Source organism: Narcine bancroftii, chromosome 2, assembly GCF_036971445.1.
Source record: "Narcine bancroftii isolate sNarBan1 chromosome 2, sNarBan1.hap1, whole genome shotgun sequence".
Taxonomy (NCBI): domain Eukaryota; kingdom Metazoa; phylum Chordata; class Chondrichthyes; order Torpediniformes; family Narcinidae; genus Narcine; species Narcine bancroftii.
In genome coordinates this window covers 274654010-274674852 of record NC_091470.1, presented here as the reverse complement: position 1 = coordinate 274674852, position 20843 = coordinate 274654010, and the positions used below count along the sequence as shown (strand labels likewise).

At 38.1% G+C, this 20843-nt stretch overlaps 2 protein-coding genes across 6 annotated transcripts in view; both read right to left on the bottom strand.

The window, feature by feature from the left end:
- snrka (SNF related kinase a) overlaps positions 1-20843 on the bottom strand; it is a 66194-nt gene that overhangs the window by 4216 nt on the left and 41135 nt on the right. For 4 of the 5 annotated variants that reach the window (XM_069920955.1, XM_069920959.1, XM_069920956.1 and 1 more), the window contains 3 exons: positions 12703-12844; positions 9394-9606; positions 6540-6671 (listed from right to left, as the gene is read on the bottom strand). In XM_069920955.1, coding sequence (XP_069777056.1) covers positions 6540-6671; positions 9394-9606; positions 12703-12844 — 487 coding nt within the window. Of the gene's footprint in view, positions 1-6539; positions 6672-9393; positions 9607-12702; positions 12845-18598; positions 18700-20843 lie in introns of those variants that run through there. The other variant, XM_069920958.1, reaches the window with a different exon arrangement.
- Positions 10666-11568, bottom strand: LOC138752227 (general transcription factor II-I repeat domain-containing protein 2B-like). Its single transcript, XM_069915209.1, is given in 1 exon segment — positions 10666-11568. A coding segment is annotated over 1 exon segment (903 nt).

The following is a 20843-nucleotide window of genomic DNA, read 5'->3' as shown; positions in this document are numbered from 1 at the left end:
GAGTTTGAAGGAAGTGGAGATCCTGTGGAATTTTTTTCAAAAGTGGATTCTAAGAACTTTCCAAATGGAACTGAATTGGAAAGAGCTCATAGAGCTTTACAGAGGAAGCCACAGCCAAATCAATCATCTAGGTCCATATTGATTAAGTGTCTGCGATACCAGGAGAAAGAAAAGATCTTAAGACTGGCAGTTTAAAAAGCAAGACAAAATATGGGTCCTACGGTTATTGATGGAAATAAATGTTCTTTTATCCAGATTTAATTAAGGCAGTGGTGGATAGAAGAAAATAATTTAATCTAACCAAGGCAATTCTTTGGAAGAAGGGTTATAAGTTTACATTCAGATATCAAATGTGTTTTTGGTTAATGAACGCCCCAGGTTTTTTGTAGATGAGGAGGAAGCATGAAGATTTGCAGAAACGCTTTCTACAATTCAGAAAGAGTAGCAGGAATTGTTGAGTTTAAGCCCTCAATGAGAAATACAAAGAGAAGTGTTCAAGATACAAATCACACAGAAGAGGGTTGTGCTGAAACAGATTGTAAGCTGTCAACAAGAGTTGCAATTGGATCTGGAAATTCAGACTGAAACAGCTATAATTGATGATGATCAAGTTCATGCTGATCTTGAAGCAGCGAGCAACTTATTATTTCCAAATGTGCAATTAATTGTTTTTTTTCCCCCTTAAGTAGCAGTTTAAATGTTTTTCCTTACTTGCATGAGCCATTATGTGCCATATTGTGGCAGGAGCCACACCCAGTATAGTGGAGGGAAGTAGTGCTGTGGTTTCTTTATTCAGCACCCTTGGGGGGGGGGGGGAGGGTTTATTTTGTTTTTATATAATATTTTTGTTGATTAATTTTTATTTCTTTTCCAATTATTTTTCTATATTTTTCATATGGGACAGAGATGTACACAGGAGCTGGTTAGAATTGATGAAGGAGACCTGGGAGAACGGGATTGGAAGAGACTTGGATCTAAGATAATGGATGAAAAGAGTATACTAAATTTTCTTACTTTTAATGTTAGTGAGATGAATAGTACAATTAAAAGGAAAAGAATATTAAGTCATATGAAAAAGATGAAAGTAGATATTGCATTTTTACAAGAATCTCATTTGACAGAGAAGGAACATTTTAAATTAAAGAGATTGGGTGGGCCAAGTGGTAGTTTCATCTTTTAATTCTAAAGCAAGAAGAGTAGCAATATTAATTAAAAAAAACATTACTAGTAAAATTATGGATCTTGGAGGAAGATAGGTTTTGATTAATTGTCAAATTTATTCTGAAATGTGGACACAAGAATATTTATGCACTAAATGTGGATGATGAAAATTTTATAAGGGATACTTTTTACTTTTGGCTGAAGCACAGGAAAAGGTTTCAATAGGAGGTGATTTTAATTATTGTCTCAATCCATTATTGGATAAACCAGTTTAAACAGTAAGGAGAGCTAAAGCAGCTAAGGTTATTTTAAGTATAATGAAGGAATTAAATTTAGTTGATATTTGATGAAAGTTGAATCCTAAAGAGGAAGATTATTCTTTTTAATCTCATAGGCATGATTCTTATTCGAGAACAGATAATTTTTAAAATATCAGCACAGTTACAAGGATAAATTAGTAATGTTGAATATAAAGCTAGTATATTATCTGATCATTCTCTACTTTTATTGACATGTTCAATTCTTGAGGAAAAAGGTATGCTGGATAAATGGAGGTTTAATACTGCGTTATTAAAAAGAGTGGATTTTTGTGATTTTATAAGAAAACAAATTCAATTATTTTTAGAAATGAATTCTAATTCAGTAAATAATAAAGGCATTATTTGGGATGCATTAAAAGCATATTTGAGGTCAAATAATAAGTTATTCAGCTAAAATTAAAAAGGAACATATAAAAGAGACAAATCAATTAGAACAAGATATAGGTAAATTAGAAAAGGATTTTTAAAAATTTCCTTTTGAAGTAAAGAAAAAACAATTAATAAAAAACTCCAATAATACTATTCAGACATATAGAACTGAAAAATTAATTCATAGAACAAAACAAATATTTTGAATTTTAGCATGGCAAATGAAAGCAAGGCATCTAGAGTGATTAATGCAGTTTTTTTTTTAAAGTTCAGGGATTATTATGTATAAACCACAAGAAATAAATGATGTATTTAAAGAATTTTATTCTGCATTATATCAATCTGAATAATTGCATGATGAAAATAGGATTAATAAGTTTTTATCTCAAATAACTTCACCTAGTTTAAATGATCAAGAACAAAAAGATTTAGTATTTAAGGTGAGGAAAATTAGTGAGGAAATGAGCTAATTACAACATAATAAATCACCAGGAGATGGATTTCCTGTAGAGTTTTATAAGAAATTTAAGGACCTTTTAATACCTCCATTTAATGAGATGTTAAATTAAGCTAAGGAGGTACATTCTCTACCGGAATCCTTTCAACTGCAATTATTACAGTAATACAGAAGAAAGATAGAGATTTAATGAGATCAGTACCTTACAGACCAATTTCATTATTAAATGTTAATTATAAAATGTAACTCAAATGTTAGCAAATAGATTAGCAAAGTATTTACCAAGGTTAATTCATACAGATCAAACTGGATTTGTTAAGGATCAGAAACCTACAGATAATGTAGCCAGGTTGATTAGTTTAAATAATTTACTTCAAAAGCGGGGAGATCTGAGTGTTCCAGTGGCTTTAGATGCTGAAAAGGCATTTGATAGATTAGAATGGGATTTTTAAATGTAAATTAGCATCAATGTTTATGGATTGGGTTAGTGTTATACAAGAAACCTATTGAGAAAATAGTGACTAATAGTTAGGTTTCAACATCTTTTGATTCAACTAGATCAAGTAGACAAGGTTATCCAGCGTTATTTGTTTTAGCAAGAGAACCTTTAGCTGAATTAATAAGACAGGATTCTAACATTGTGGATATTAAGGCAGATCAGGAAGAACACAAAATAAATATTTGCAGATGATGTTTTGATTTATTTAACAAATCCTTTAAATTCTTTACAACAACTTAAAGTCGGAATAAAAGAATATGAAGAAATATCTGGTTATAAAATTAATTGGTATAAAAGTGAAATTATGCCTTTAATTAATGGGGATTATGCAAAATGTAAGAAAGTAATTGAATTTAGAGATGGTGGAATAAAATATATAGGTATTTTTGTGCAACCAGATTTAACAAAATTATTTAATTTGAATTATCTATCAATAAAGAAAAATTAAAGATGATTTGGAAAGATGGAATATGTTACCCATTACTTTAATAGGTGGAGTAAATTGTGTTAAGATTAATATTTTTCCTCGAATACAATATTTATTTCAGTCAATTCCAATTGCAATTCCTAAAATTTTTTGAAGGAATTAAATACTTGTATTAGGAAATCTTTATATAAAAGGAAAATGGCAAGAGTTTCTTTGGGGAAATTAATGTGGAAAGATGATAGGAGGTTTAGAGCTCCTCATTTTATGAATTATTATAAAGTAGCCCACTTGAGATTTATTAATGTTATGTATAATTCAAATAAAGTTCCAGCATAGATGAATATAGAACTTAATAAAATAGGGGAAACAAATCCACAAGTATTTATTTATTTATAAATGGAATACAAGATTGTTAATAGCAAATAGAGAAACACCCATACTGAAACATTTAATTGATCTTTGGAGGAGGAGGAGGGTTAATGTCAAGAAGAACACCTTATTTCAAAATAGACTTATTTCATTTTCTATGGGAAATCAATTTTTAAAGATTTGGCAAAATTATGTATTAAGAAAATTAAAGATTATTTTGAAGCTGGGAAATTTATTACTTTTAGTAGAATGAAGGAAAAGTTTTTAAGGTATTAGAAAATATTTAATTTTGTTATATCAAATTAGGAGATTTTTATGTGAAACTTTTGGTCAAGATTTAGTATTATCAGCAGAAACAGAGGTAAAGTTCTTGTTAAATACTGAAGATATAGAGTATGTTTAAATTACTACAAAAGAAAGCTCGGAAGGAAAGGGTTTTTAAATCAGGGCATAGATGTGAAGTAGATTTAAATAGGCAGATAGATGAATGTATATGGATTGAAATATGAAGAGGAAGTATGAAAAGCACAATAAATGTTATATTTGACACCACAAAAGTTACATAAAATTAACCATATTTATTTGGATTTATGTTTTAGATCTGGACAAGAAGTTGGTACATTTCTGCATTCAACTTGGCAGTGTACCACAGTTAAACCTTTTTGGTTTGAAATAGGTAATTTATTAGAATGAATAACAGTGGTAAAATTCCCACAAGATCCAATGCTATTTTTACTGGCAGATATTAGAGGGGTTAAACTTAAATTAAAATTGAATATGTATCAAATGAAATTTGTTCACATTGCTTTGGCAATAGCTAGAAAATGTATTGCTACAACTTGGAAGTTGGATATTGATTTGGGAATGGATAGATGGCATGCAGAATTTAGGAGTTGTATTCCATTTGAGAAAAATATGGAAAATTAGGAGTTATATTCCACTTGAGAAAATTACCTATAACTTAAGAGATAAATACCATATATTTTGGACAATTTGGTGTCCGTATTTACAAATTGTGGGTATTAATATTTAAATGAATCTTAAACATTCCCATTCTCTTATAGGTTTCCATAAGATATCAAAAAGTGGAATACTCTTGTTGTGGTTGTCTTATCCTGTTCTTTTTCTCTTTTCTTGCATTTGTCGGGGGTTGGAAGGAGGATGGAGGGGGAGGACACACACACACACACACACATACACACGTATTGGGAATGAATTTGAAATATTGTAAATGTTTATTTTGTGGTTTTAATGTTAAATAAAGTATATAAAACAATCCATCAGCATCTATTTATTACAATGTTGTGCAGGTAGTGAAGAAAACATGATCTGAAATACTATTTATACAACCCCAAATTCAAATGGGCACTTAATATAGGTGAAGCTACAGTTACTGTAACAAGGCAGTTGAAAATACTTTGTGTATTGATCATAAAATTTTCTCAAGTTTATCATGTTTAGAAGGATTAAAATTCAGATGCTAATAATTCAAAAACTCCTATCATCCCTATCTTGAGTAGAGAAAATATTTAATGAATTGTAATAACCAGTCTCTTTGTGTGATGAATGTGGGTGGGACTAATTGACCTAAATGGAGAGAATATAACTCATCAATCTGTTTTGATGAGATTACCAGACATAATCTGCTACCATGACAACGACCATACTGTTTCCCAGTTTCAGTGAAAAGTGAGGGTCACTTAATGCACTGGTATAAGGAAGTAATTTTTGAATTGATGTTTTCACAAATGTGAGTCACGGAAAAGGTTAAAGGCCAATGAGAAGGTCCAACAAATGGTGGGTATGACTGGCGCTGAATTATTTGAGGGAAGCAAAAGAAAATGGCATTACATACCATACCCAAAGAAAATGTAATATATTTTGCAAGATTCAAAATAATCTTTTAGCCTAAACTAAAACAAGATAAGATCCTCTGTAATGGAGAGAGAATGTTTCTAATTATTGAAACTCAGAGAATCCAGAATCATCATGAAATTCAAATGGAAAAGCTCAGCAAAAAAAAACCTCATTAATACTACCTCACCAACCTACCACCAGAATCAATTCAAATGGAAAACTGATTCAAAGGTGGACTACTGATGGAGTTGCAGAACCAGTTAATGTAGATTTTCAACCAATGTCACATTCTCACACTGCTCACTTGAGTTTGATATTAGCCACACAAAATGCTGCAATATCATTTAAAAAAAATTTGTGCAACTATAAGTCAAAGAAAATGAAATTTTGTTTGCTCTCTCTAGTTCAGGGTTCCATAAGTCAGGAAAATTCCTGAGCCTACAGAGAAAAAAAAAAATCAGAATAATATTAGACATGATTTATAGAAAAGTCTGGACTTGGCAATCTATAAAACATGGGAACAGGCTATCTGTGATAACCATGATGCCAATTTAAATTGGTCTCATCTGCCTGCACCCAGTCCATATCATCCATTCCCCACCTGTTCATCTGTCTAAATGCCCTTTATACTTTGCTAATATATTTGCTTCTATCACCTCCCCTAACAGTGTACTCCTTGCCTACCAGTTTAAAAAAGCTTGTCTCATAAGTCTCCTTTAAAAAACTTTCTCCATCTTTCCTCAAAACCTATACTCTATAGTGTTTGACATTCTGAGCCTGAGAAAAAGATCATTTACCTTATCTATCCCTCTAAATCTTTTTATAAACTTGTAAATATCAAATATTTCTGGTTTTTGCCATTTATTATTCCATATTTTACATTTCCATTCATTTATCTCTTAAATCTCAATTTATGATAATCTTAAGATAACAAACATTTGTGCTCAATCATACATGAAAAGTACAAAATATGACATTTGTTTGGAGAGAACACCTTCAAATTGATCATGTACACACTTTGCCTTCAAGTGTAATAAAGTCCCTTTACAAATATCTGTATTAATTATCAATTGTCTGTACCTGAACTGAGCTTTGATGTGGCTTGGACTGGAAGAACGGGTGACTTCTTTCTCCTGTTTCTCTTTTAAGGTCCTTTCAGCCAGCAAAAAGTAAGTGGCAGTAATGTGATTGTATTTATTACTTTCCAGTGACCTTATAGAATAAACAAACAAATATTTAAAGAAATGTTTTCAACATAATCTTTTGAGAAATTTCAGAAGTACTTAAATGCCTGCAGTATTTTGCAATATTTGGAGTACGGGAGGCAACATAGAAATGAATGTGTATTTTATTTCAAATAAATGAGATAGTTTACAAAAGCTAGTACTTATTTAAAATAATTTCTAACAAATACAATACAGTAGTTCTGTAGGGAGTAGAGCTATCTTACAACTCAGCATCTTGGTTACATTCTGACCTCTGGTGCTCTGTGTGGAGTTTGTATGTGCATGCAGGGGCACTCCTCCCCTTGCACCCTCACTCCTCCCAAGGTACGCTAACTTCCTCCCAAATCCCAATGACATGCAGGTTGTTTGGTTATTGGGTGAGTGTTAATGAACAAGTGACAGAATTAGAGACAAAGAGCAAAGCATGGGAATGGGGTTGCTCTGAGAGTTAGCATGGTCTCTTAGAGCCCTAGTCACTTTCTACATCACAAGATATGGAAATCCACAGATAATCTGATAGTCACATCTTTGTCTATATTTTCACCAAAATGTCACAGTATCTTGAATTTATGGATGTATTTAAACCCAGAATTAAAAATAATTTAGCATTAACAAAATGTTACAGTAATACTCCAATAATTGTTCAGAAATTCCAAAGGTTGAGCATCTGGCTCACTTACCATATTTTCACTCATATAATGCGCAGAAAAATGTAAATTGAGTTAAAATATTTTTGTATAGCACGTTCATACTTCATGGATGTAGTATTCTACATTCAGACCAACAAGAGCAATTCGCAATTGGGACAGGAGACAAAGCACATTCCATACTCCCACTATCTGTCACAGTTAATCTCCTGCAATTAACACCCAATCAACTTCTCCTGAGGTGCCAATCACCCATTATATAGATGATATCCTCCTGCAAAACATTAACAAGTTTTGGAGAGGAATCAATTAGAAGATAGGGTTCAGAATTAAGCAGGATTTTAATTCTGTCAGGATTTAAACAGCTTTTCTTTAAAGCCTATCTTTTTAAAAATAGTGTGCAATTGAGAGTTTTATGGTTTGATTTGATGTAATTAGGATGATTAAACTGATCCCAATTTTGTCTCAGATCAGAGGTACTTGATATGTTAATCTCGTCAGGGGACAGGTCTGGGCCATTAACATTGATAAAGTGCAGTGCCCTAGCCAGAATATCCTATTTCTCAGAACACCATGGTACTCAGGCCAAGAGGATATTCCCAAGATTAAAATTTCCCACACCCACTATAAATTGTATGTGTTCTTTCAATGCCACTATTACATTCCCATGCCCGCTATAAATTGTGCATGTTCTTTCAATGCTGCTAGTACATTCCAACAGTATAAATTGCCGATTCGACTTTCCCACGCCTGCTATTAATTGTGCACATTCTTTCAACATGTAAAATTATTCTCATATACCCCACATGCATATAATGCTCAGGCGGGGGGGGGGGGGGGAACGTTACCTGGTTTGTAAAAAAATGCATATGAAGCGCACATTATATGCATAAAAATACAATATTAGTACAGATGCTTCATTACACAAATGTAGATTGAAAGTGTTGGCAAGTTGATACGTTCCTGCTTTCGAGTTCAAAGTGGTCAGTATCAAGTGATGAGAGTTTCCTTTTATGACTGAGGGTTGTTGTCCATTCACAACATAATATGACTCATAAGAAATCTTGCAGTAAGTCATAGATACATGTAGTGTGTTTGTACATGTGTATCTGTTCACAACTTCAAAATCCAAGATATCACATTTGTCACAAATGCAATGTTAAACATCAATTTCCATATGAAAGCCTGAAATCAACAGGGCTACTCTAAATGGAAAAGATTCCTGACTTTGAGAAGCAGCTTTGCTCTAATTACACAATACTTTACACATTAGTTTTTAGAGCATAATACTTACTGTTTATTGTACTTTGTATTTATTTTGTAAATAGAATCAACTTTTACTTATGAGGAAAAGGTGTAAAAGCTGACATACATCTACAAACTATTGTTTATTTTAGTTCTGATTGTTAATAATTAAACTTATAGTAGAAATGTACAGACCATCAAGGATAGATATTCAGTGGAATTTCAACAACTTTTCACATGAACATATGAAAACTGATTACAATTTGTGAGACATCGATGTTTCTCTCTCCATCCAGTTTATCAACAAACTGATACATTATTTTAAGCAAACAACACTCTCAATATACAGTGGAACCCTGATTTAACGCAAATTCCAATAATAATGCGATGAGTCATTAGACCCTTAATGTCCTCGTTCCATTCTTTGAGATAGGATGTTAAGCGAGCCCATTTTTAAAAGATGCAATACCAGAGATGGCCACCCTGTGGCGCAGCGGATGTTTAGAAGTGGCAAGTCTAAATGATTAAGGTAAGTACAGTAATGTACATCTTGGTGGGGAAACAGGTGAGTGCTGCTGCAACGGGAGGTGGAGGGGAGGTGATGCTGCCACGAATATGGGGGAATAGTAGGATTGCTGCACTGATTGATGTGCATATATTGTACATTGTAGTAAAACCCCGATTTATCGCGACCCCACTTTTTTTGCGATACAATTTTGTTTTGGACCCTAACAATCATGTTAGAACGGGGTTCCACTGTACTATGGAAAAAGAAGCCAGTATTGTTCCTTGTGTACAGGGTTCCATTACACCTACTCAATAATGGTCTCTCGGTCCGAAATGTCACCAAGCACCATGCGCTGGATGATACCATTGTGCTCTTCGTCAGAGAGATTCTTGTAAGAGACAAGAGGTACATTGCACTTGGTTGCAGGCGAAGGATCAATTCCGAGCAGCCACCGGTGGTTCTCAATCTCCTCCAGCGAGGCCCTTCGTTTTGGATCTCTCTGCAACATGCGATTGATAAGACTGTTGGAAATAACATTGAAAGAAAAAGCATTTTAATGTGTTTGATAAAATGGTTTCATGTTCTTCTATGAATGAGATAATGAAATATCCAACCTAATGTTTTAGAAACTGAAAATGAAACCAGATTCTTGGGTTCAAAGTTTTAATCGTTACTGTGTCTTAGTCTCTTACCCACAGCTAAACAAAAATCGGGAACACATCCCACCTATTCTGAAATGATAAACTTTGTTCATTATATTATGTTCAAACATAGTGAATTCAATGTTAACCTATAAACAAATTGTAAAATTTTTGAAGGAATATTTTTAAAATTTAGACATGTAGCACGGTACAGGCCATTTTGCCCCAGGAGCCTGTCCACCCAATTAACCTACAACCCCGGTATATTTTGAATGGTGGGAGGAAACTGGACTCCCCCAAGGAAAACCCATGAAGTCCTGGGGAGAAGGAACAAATTCCTTACAGATAGCGTGGGATTCGAACCCCCGACCCAATCGCTAGTGCTGTAAAACTGTTGCTGTAACCCAGGGGTGGGCAATTAGTTTTTCCAAGGGGCCACATGATAAACAAAAAATATTGTGGAGGCCAGGACCAATAGGCTGAACTAAATTGTGCTTAATGTTAATTCTATCTCTTTAGAAAAGCAGTAAATTGCATCATTTTGACAAGATGCGACTGGAAAGAGTAAATGTACTGATTAAGGAATGGAAAATAAGTTTAGGAAAAACATTATTTATTCAATCAAAATTACGCAAAACAATTGTAAACAAAATGTGCATGTTCAGAAATGTACCATTTTTGAAAGACCAGCATTAAATCAGCTTTATATAAATTGTTTTTTTTTACCATTTTGCTTGTAGTCCAACCACCTCATTTGCTGTTTTTCAGTTCTTTTTTCTTGTTTCAGTGAGAGAAATTTAGTCCCTGTTGGGCTTGAACAAGTGCATCAAAGTTTGGCTGAATGTCTGAGGTGGATATGCAAAGGACAGCTGACAGATGATCATCAGTGAGAGAGGATCTATACCTGGATTTGTTAAACTTCATCACATGAATGTTTGTTCACATGTAGGTAGATCCAAAAAGAACCAACATCTTCTGAGTATGCCTCCTCATATGTGGGAAGTTCTCCTCCTTGAGAGAAGAGTAAAAATCCAGCAGTGATACTGACTTAAAGTGCTCTGCCAGTATCATATCCACGAGTTCCAGCTGAACGTCACTGGGTGCATTATCCACATGGCAGGTAAAGGGAGAGGAAATCATGTGTATTTCACCCTCAACTGTTTTGAAGACTTCAAATCGTCTTGAAAACTCACCTAACATGGATGAGTACCTGCGGAGGTGATCAGCTGATGGTGGGACTTCTTTCAGGGTTTGCATGTGAGTGAGAATGTTGCTCTCCAGGTGGCTTGAAAGAAACTGCAACTTTCTCATGAAAGCCTTCGGCAGGCTGTACATTTCATGAACAAAAAGGCCCCTACGTTGCAGTTTGGTATTTAGTTCATTCATTAGTGCAGTAACATCAACAGCAAATGCAAGATCTGCCATCCAGTTCCCATCTGAGAGTTCTGGTATGCCTTTGCCTTTCTTCTCACAAAACACTTGAATCTCTGCTTTCAGGTCCCAAACTCTTTTCAACACTTTGTCCAGCCTGAGCCATCTTACAGTTGTGTGGTAGCTTATGTCACCATGTTCAAACTCATGCTCCTCCATGAGTGCAACAAACTGTCTGCGATTTAATGCTTATGCCCTGAAGTTAACTATTTTAGTTACAACATCAATAACATAGTTAAGTTTTAGCGCTGACTTACACAAGACATTCTGATGTATGATACAATGTAAGAATACAAATTTCAGTTCTGGGATGATTTGAGTCACTTTATCTTGCATCCATTTTAAAAGTCTAATGTATTTCCCTGTTAGATTTGACAACCATCGATTGTAACACCTGCCAATCTGTTCCATTTCAGTCCCAGCTTGTCCAGGTGTGCATTTACCTCCGTGAACAAATCACTCTCCTTCGTCGTCCCTTTCATTTTCTGCATGCCACCAGCTCCTCTATAATCTTAAAGTCCTTGGTTATCCCATGGACAAAGACGAGTAACTGGGCTGTGTCATGGACATCACAAGTCTCGTTCAAAGCTAAGGAGAAAAAAAATCAATATTGTCCACTTTATTTTGCAGCTGAAGCTCCAGATTTCCCGCGATGTCCTCGATCCTTCACGTCACAGTTCATCTGGAGAGGGGCATGCTCTCGAATGCTTCTTTTTTCTCGGGGCATATTAGCACTGCAGAGTCCACCAAACATTCTTTGAACTTCCCCTCAGAGAATGACTTATTGTTTAAGCTGGTCTTGGCTGCTGCATCCCTGGATGAATGAAGCTTGGTAAAAAAGCCTTATTGGTTTTGCAGCTTAGCTAGCAAAGCTTCAGATGTCTGCGGCCATTCGGCATCAGTCAGGTTTTTTTATTTCTCCGCGTGTTTAGTTTCGTAATGGCGATTCAAATTGTAGTCCTTAAACACAGCGATCTGCTCTTCACAAACTAAACACACAGCTTTATCTTTGACTTCAGTAAATAAATACTTAGTAGTCCATGTTTTGTTAAAAACTGTATTCTGCATCAATCTTTCTTTTTTTAGCACGAGCGGACATTTTTGTGGGCTAACACTTGTAAACTGAGTAAAGGTCAAGGTGTGCGCACTCATGGATATATATACGTAGGCGTATACGTGCATAGCCTATGTACGAACGTAATTTGTGCAAAAAAGACACCTTCAAAATAAAAGCAATGCAGTTTTAATCCACACATGGGGTAAACTTATTTAAGTTTTAGTTTCTAATTTCCATTAACCTTACGTGGGGTGGTCAGGGACAGCCAAAGGGCCGGATGTGGCCCGGGGGCCATACATTGCCCAGGTCTCCTCTAACCACTACGCTAACTGTGCCATGTCAACTTAACTTTTCTTAAAAGTAATATTTTGGAATCGCTTTGTTAAGTTGCTCATCTAGATGTACAGATGTTTTAAATGTAAAACTTATTAAATGCACTTTATTTAAAAGTAGTTTAAACAGCATTGAGAGCAATATCAGTAACTTACTCCTTGCATTCTTTGGAGATGTGAGCTGGCACTGTATACTTGCAGTCCATAATCATGGTGAGAGTTTCACTGTCATTTGCCTCTTGAAATGGAGGCTGGCCACATACTAACATGAAAAGAATAACTCCCAAGCTCCAGATATCTGCAAAAACAGTGCATAAAAAGTTGACAGTTTCTAATACCCCAAAATGTAAACTTACATTTAGAAAACATCTATTTATGCATTTTTGTCACTTTTGACTGATTGTATATTTGCCTAAGAACACATGACAATGTTACTCCATTTCATTACCATTCCAAACATTGTAAACTTTACCTACCAGTAACAGTGATTATTCCCAATTAAAAATAATTTGCAATATTAATCATAGGTGTTTAAAGTTGAAGATTAGACAAATTAATTCAGATTAACTGTTCCCTCTACTTCCAGCAAAAGCAGATCTGAAAGTCCATCATAGAATTGGACTGCTCTTATTCTGTCCAAGTTCCATCAGCATACAACTCGATACAATAACAGAATCTGGACCGCAATTTGCACAAGTTTCTTTTTTTCCCCTTACATTCTGATTTCAAAATTTGCTAATTTGCTCAGGTTAATTAAGTTTTACAATTCACTGTCATGGTCAATATCACTCACATTCTTCTGTTATCTGCACATCAATGGGAATGAGTAAAACTGAATGTGGTAAATATGTAGTAGTAGAAATATGGCACCCTTCCCTCCTGGGAGAATTATGGACACTGCATAATCAATCCATTTTCCATAAACTTTTTTTATCCACAGCAAGCTGCAAAATTATTAAATATTATTTGAGGCATAGACTGAAAAACAATATTGATTGCAAACGCCTGATTCTCATCGACAAACTTTCAACAACTTATACCATCCCAACATGGAGGCTTACACTTAAATAAATAATGAAGATGCTACCCAAGACTATGAAGTCATTTGAACGATGGATGAAAACAGGAATTTTATTCTTCAGTTTTTTTTTGCTCACTTGCCCATTTGACACTTTTTATGACTCCTTTAATGACATTTAGTGAAGTTATTTGATTGATCATTTCCTAGTTGTGTTGTAACAGCCAATTCATTAATTGTGCTCATATCTGTAAAGATGTGATGCCCTGAAAAATGATTGTCAATGATATCTTTACCAATAAATTAAATAATGGACCACGAAGTCAAGATTTAATACAGGCTTCATGGTCCAATAGAATGCCCAAGTACAGGTATTTGCTAAGCTAATAGCCCAAACATCAAAGTACTTAATGTTCTCAAAATCTCTGCATTAAACTACTGTATTTTTTTTTTTGCAAAACCTCTGAAGGAAACATCTTCATGATTATCTCAAATAGACAGCAATCTCATCCTGTTTAGCAAAGATATTCCTACTTAAAGCTACCAATACATGCAGTCTTTGTATTAAAGCATTAGATACCTTTAATTAATACAATTTCCACAAACTGCTACCTTGATTTAGATAGTCGTAATCCAAGAGACTGCTGAATTCTTACAATTATACACAAATGTGTTGCCATGCACTACTCGAAAGAAAGACATACACACAAATGTAGTCAGGTATAGCTCTGGTTTATTGAGGGCTCAAGCCAACTTTTATATAATTTGAATTCCCGCCATTTCCCCCTTTTGCTGATGTGACGGCCCACATAACAAAAGCAGGTTTCCTGAGCATGGGTAAATTCCTACATAACAATACCCACTTCTCCACGCTATCCCTGTCTGTTGGCTGTGCAGCAGGGCCAGCGCCATTTTGGGTTCGTTGGCCCTTAAGCTGCCCTAGCCGTTCATCCACCGGTTTGCTTGTTGGGGCCAGTGCTGCGGCATGGTCTGCTGGCTTTTGGTTGCACTCACCACCCAGAGTGCTGGTCTGCCTCTTTTGCGTGGTTCTGGAATCTTGACTAGGCATGCCAGGTCCAGGTGTGCCGGCTTTATCCTGTCTGTGGTGAAGACATCCATTTTGCCTCCGACCTTCACCTCGAACGTGGCTCTATTGTTACGGACGACCTGGAATGGACCCTCATATGGCCTCTGCAGTGGTCGATGGTGTGGACCCCTGCAAATGAAAACATACTTACAGTCCTGCAGGTCTTTGGATATGTTGGTCCTCGCGTGTCTGTGCTGGTGAGGTTAGACCACAGGCTAGAGGTGAACTGAGTCCCTCTGTCTCATGTAATTTGGTATGGTGTCCCGAACCATGCCACCCAGGAGGAAATTAGGGCTCTGGCACATGAGGCTGTAGATGTGTCCGCCAGCGGGACTGCTTCTTGACATCTAGTGAAGCAGTCGATCATCGTGAACAGGTATTGGAAACCCTGGGATACTGGTAGGGGTCCCACTATGTCCACATGGACATGGTCGAACCTTCGCTCTGCAGGCTCAAAATGCTGAGGTTGGGTCTTGGTATGCTGCTTCACCTTGGCTGTTTAGTACTGCGTGCACGCCTTCGCTAACCTGTTTCCATAATCCATGCCATATGTATTTGCTGACTACCAGTCGGATCGTGAACCTGATGAATGGTGAGCCAGCCCATGGATGGAATCAAAAACCTGCCATCTCCAAGCCGCCAGGACGATAGGTCTGACCTGACTGGTGGCCACGTCGCACAAGAGGGTGGTGTTACCAGCACCAACTGGGATGTCCTGGAGTTGCAGTCCTGATATGGTTGTCCTGTAGTGGAGTATCTCTGCGTTGTCTTGCTGCGCCTTCATCAGTGCCACGAAATCCATTCACTTTGATAGGACGTGGATGCTCTGGTCAATGTGTCAGCATCACATTATCCTTGCCGGAGACGTGCCCCACATCTGTGGTGTTCTCTGACGGGCTGCTGGCGGGCTGCTGACCAGAGGTCTGAGATCTTGGTCTGTGAAGACCGTAAAAATCGTGGCCTCAAGGAAGTAGCAGATGGCCAAGTACAGCGCCAGTAGTTCTCTGTCGAAAGTGCTATACTTCAGTTCCAGAGGTCGCAAATGTTTGTTGAAGAAAGCCAGTGGTCACTAACTCCCTTCAATCTGCTACTCCGCCGATTGCCGTTCCAGGTGTCCACTGTCAGGGCCCTTTTGCAGTGTCTGCCCTAGGGTGTGCCAAAAGAGCGGCACCTGCCAGGGCTACCTTGGCCTTCACTAAGGCCTCAGCTGACTCCTCATCCTTGTTATATCCTCTGCCTTGCCTGTCATCTGGGTGAACAAGGGCCACATGATCCAGGCAGCCGAAAGGATGAACCTGTGGTAAAAATTGATCGTTCCCACAAAATCCTGTAGTCCCCTTGTCGTGCTGGGCTAGGAAACTTCTGGATGGCCTCCACCTTGTTGGGTAGTGGTGTGGCCCCTCCTTGGTTATCCTATGGCCCAGGAAGCTGATGGCCTCCAACCTGAACTGGCATTAGGCTGGGTTGATTGTCAGTCCAAATTCGCTCAGCCGGGTGTAGGGGTTGCGGAGGTGCACCACGTGTTCTTGTCGGTTCTTGTTCGCCATAAGGATGTCATCCAAGTTGACGAAGGTGCCATCCAGGTCTTGGCTCACCATGTCCATCGACTGCTAAGTCTGTGCGGCATTCTTCAACAAGAATGGTGTGTGCAGGAATTCGAACAGGCCAAACGGGGTGATGATGGCAGTCTTGGGGATATAATCTGGGTGTACCGGGATCTGATGATATCTCCGCATGAGGTCCACTTTGAAAAAGATCTTTGCCCTATGAAGGTTGGTTGCAAAATCCTGGATATACAGCACGGGGTATCAATCTAGTGTTGTGGCCTCATTGAGATGATGGCAGTCACCACATGGTCTCTAACCCCCAGTGTCTTTGGGAACCATGTGCAGGGGAGAAGCCAGTATGATGCCGAGCTCTTCCAATTTCTTGAATTCCTCCTTTGCCAGCTGGAGATTCTCCAGGGGAAGACATCTTGCTCATGCGTGGAGTGGTGGGCCATGGGTAAGGATGTGATGTTATAGTCCATGACGGGGCATTGCCATGGTGAATGGTGGGGGGGGGGTTAGCATTGCCGGAACTCTGCCAGGATTTTGGCTTATTCGTCTGTGGATTACTGCACAGAATCCAAGTGGGGTGCTGGAAGTTTGGCGTCCTTGAGGGGAAAGGTTTGGAAAGTCTTTGCGTGGACCAGTCTCCGAACCTGAAGGTCCACAAGCAGGCTGCGGGCACGCAAAGTCTGCTCCAAGGAGCAGCTGTTCCACTGTGGCCAGCGTGAACACCCATGAGAAAAGGCTGCCTCCCAACTGCAGTTGGGTGTATACCATAGGTCCTGATTGTGCTGCTGTTGGCAGCCCTCAATGTGGGGCCCGCCTGCCTGTACCTGGTGTCCTGTCCCAACAGAGAGCCCAAAGGTCTCGATTAGTAAGTCCTTGAGGCAGTGTAGGCGCCTTCTGACAGGGTCTCTTGGATGAAGTTGGTCACCCAGCTCGCCGTGTCCTGGTCCAGGGCACTCACCACATGGTAGTACCAGATGGACTCCGCTGTGATCTGCGAGATCTGAAACTGATTCATCCAGAAGGCAACTGCGTGGACTGCTGCCAGCTAGCTCATCGTTGGGTTTAGATGCCATCTAAACCATCGGGTTTACCAATTGTAGTCGTGCACTACTCAAAAGACACACACGAGTGTAGTCAGGTATACCTCTGGTTTATTGGGGCCTCAAGCCTGACTTTTATTCCATTCACGTTCCCACCGTTTTCCCCTTTTGCTGATGTATCAGCCCGCATAACAAAAATGGGTTTCCCGTGTGCGGATACATTCCTACATAACAATTCCTTCTTCCCCACGCGCTGTCCTTGTTTGTTGGCTGTGCAGTGGGGCCAGCGCCATTTTAGGGTCACTGGTCCTTATGCACCCTAGCTGTTTATCTGCTTGTTCGCTTGCCAGGGCCAGTGCTGCTGTACAGTCTGTTGGCTTTTGGTTGCACTTGCCGCTTGGGGTGTCAGCTCGATTCCCACGGCTGCGGGCCGCTACAAATGCATAACTTTATCGAGTAAATTGGTGTGGTAGTGAATATCAATCTAAAACTCCAACAGACAAAAACAATTCCAGAGCCTCCTGACCAATATACTTCAGCAAATTAGATGCTGCATAAGCCAACAGTTCAGATTTATTGTCAGAGTACATGGCATCACATACAGCCCTGAGATTCTTTTTCCTGTTGGCGAGGCAGAATGACCTCTTATTGGTAGTGCAAAAATACTGTTCAAAACGTACACAGGTAAACAGATAAAGATCTCACAAGGGCACAAAGCATTTAACCAAAACATTCTTAAATTGGGCAGAAAACTAATTAGAATCAGAATTTATTGTCATAAACATGTCCTAAAATTCATTGTTTTGCGGCAGCAGCATCACAGATGCAAAAAGAGGAAGTGAGGTAGTGTCAGTGGTTCATTGTCCATTAAGAAATCTGATGTGATGGGAAAGAAGCTGTTTTTATAACATTGGGTGTTCATCTTTAGGCTCCTGTACTTCCTTCCTGATGGTAGCAGTGAGAAGAGGGCATGGCCTAGGTGGTGAGGGTACTTGGTGATAAAGGCTGCTTTCTTGAGACACCACCTCTTGTAGATGTCCTTAATGGAGTGAAGGCTCATGTCCTTGCTGGCGCTGAATGAGTTCACAACTCTCTAGCTTTTTCCTGTCCTATGTATTTGGCACCTCCAAACTAGACAGTGATGCAACTAGTAAGAATGCTTTCCTTGGTATACCTGTAAAAATTTGAAAGGGTCTTTGGTGACATACCAAATCCTTTCAAAATCCTAACTAAGTATAGCTGCTGGTGAGCCTTCTTCATGATTGCATCAACATTAAGGCCCCAGGTTAGATCTTCAGAGTTGTTGACACCCAGGAATTTGAAGTTCTTTACCCTTTCCACTACTAACCCCTTGATGAGACTTGGTTGTTCTCATAGTTTCCCCTTCCTGAAGTCCACAATCAGTCATTGAGTTTTGCTCACACTGAGTGCAAGGTTGTTGTTGTGACACCACTCAACCAGCTGATCTCACTCCTTATTGCCCTTTGTGATCTGCCGACAACCGTGGTGTCACTGGCAAATTTGTATATGGCATTTGAATTGTGCCTAGACATAGTCATGGGTATAAAGTAGAGCAGTAGGCTAAGCATGCATCCTTGAGGTGCACCTGTATTGTCAGTGAGGATGAGACATTGTTACTGATCTGCATTAACTGTGGTCTTCAGATGAGGAAGTCCAGGTTTTGAAGCATGCTGACCAGTACTGAGGTGTTGAAAGCTAAAAATCAATGAAAAGCAGCCTAATGTATGTGTTGCTGTTATCTCGGTGATCCACAGCTGAGTGGAGAGCCAGTGAGATTACATCTGCTATGGAACGATTGTGGTGGTTGGTGAATTGCAGTGGGTCCAGTTCTTTACTTAGGTACAAGTTAATTCTGGCCATTACCAACCTCTCAAAGCATTTCATGAGAATAGGTGCAAGTTGTCTTGGGCAATTGTCATTGAAGCAGTTCACTCTGCTTTTCTTGGGTACCGACCGGTATGATTGGCCCCATTTTGAAGCAGGTGGGAACCACCGACTACAGTAATTGGAGTTTGAAAATGTCCATAAACACTCCAGCTAGTTGGTTGGCACTTGACGAGGAAGGGATTAATAAAGGATGATTAGCAAGGCACTGTTAGGAGATCCTGTCTGACTAATTCGACGGAATTTTAAGAGATATTGATAAAGATTTTGTGGTCGATGTACTCTACATCAGTCAGGTTCAACATGTGAGACTGGACTGAAAGATAAGAACCCTTGGGATGCAGGGGTATTTGGCATATGGACCCAAAAATGGATTGGCAATAGATGGCAAATAGAAGTTGTTTTTGTGATTGGAATACTTTGATCAATGGTATACTGCAGGGATTAGCAATTGGACTCTTTCTATCCACATTGATGAGATGGATGTGAATGTAGGTATGAATGGCAAGTTTGCAGATGGCACAAATATTGGTGCTGTTTATAGCGAGGAGGGTAGCCTTAGACAAGAACAATATTGTGAATGTAAGACAGACAAAAAAATGTATTCTTGAAGGACTAAAACGGCTAGGTAGTGTAAAAGAACAGTAAAATCCTATTAAGTACTGAGGAACTTATTGGTTGACTTTGCCGTACATGTCAAAGGATCACTTAAGGCCACAGCACAGGTAGACAAGATGTTTAAGATGGCATATGGGAAATTTGCCTTCATTAGATAGGGCACAGTATGTTAGAGCAGAAAGGTTATAGTATTAACTACAGAAATAATTATTTAGCCAATAGTTGGGAGTATTGGAGTGCAGTACTGATCACCACAAAACAGGAAGAACTGCATTACAGAGAATGCATAGGAGATTTGCCAAGATTTTGGGATGAAACATTCACTTATGAGAGGTTTTATCAGCTGAATTTGATTTCCTTAGAACATGGAAAGTTAGGGGACAGAGAAACCTGCTTGAGGCATTCAAAACATTTTTTGAATATTTTATTTAAGAATTTTTAAAAACCACAATTACATTTCAATTAATAATGGATGAACTACATGTGGTATATGAACCTAGTCCCTCGCTCCCCACCACACTCCTCACTCCCATCTTCCCCCTAAAAAGAAAGAGAAGATTATCAAAATAGAAATACAAATTCAAAACAATCGCTATGAAACTGAAAACCACCCACCAGGACGAGTTATTGAAATCTTACATTTTCAAACCTACATTTTGTAAATATGGGCTCCATATTTTCAGAAAAAAATATTTATCATGTAAAATGTTACTTTTGTCAAGAGGAATACAAGATCTCATTCTGATATGTCATCTTTGCATTCCTTAATCCATATCAGATTTCCAAATAATAATTTCCAAATAATAGAACATTTCCTAGAATCGTAAAAATTCAATTTGGTACATAGTTCATCTTAATTTTAAACTAAACATTTTAATGTTCCCCAACAAAAATAACATTGGTCCAGTGGGAGTTGAGGCACTCAAAATTAAGTAGTGATGTAAGTAGGGTGGATAGGGAGAAACCTTGCTCCCTTGGCAGAGGTTTCATGTAAGGGTACCAGATTTAGAGGTGATTTCAGAAAGATTTTTCCACCTAGAGGGTAGTTGAAATCTAGAATGCACTGCCTG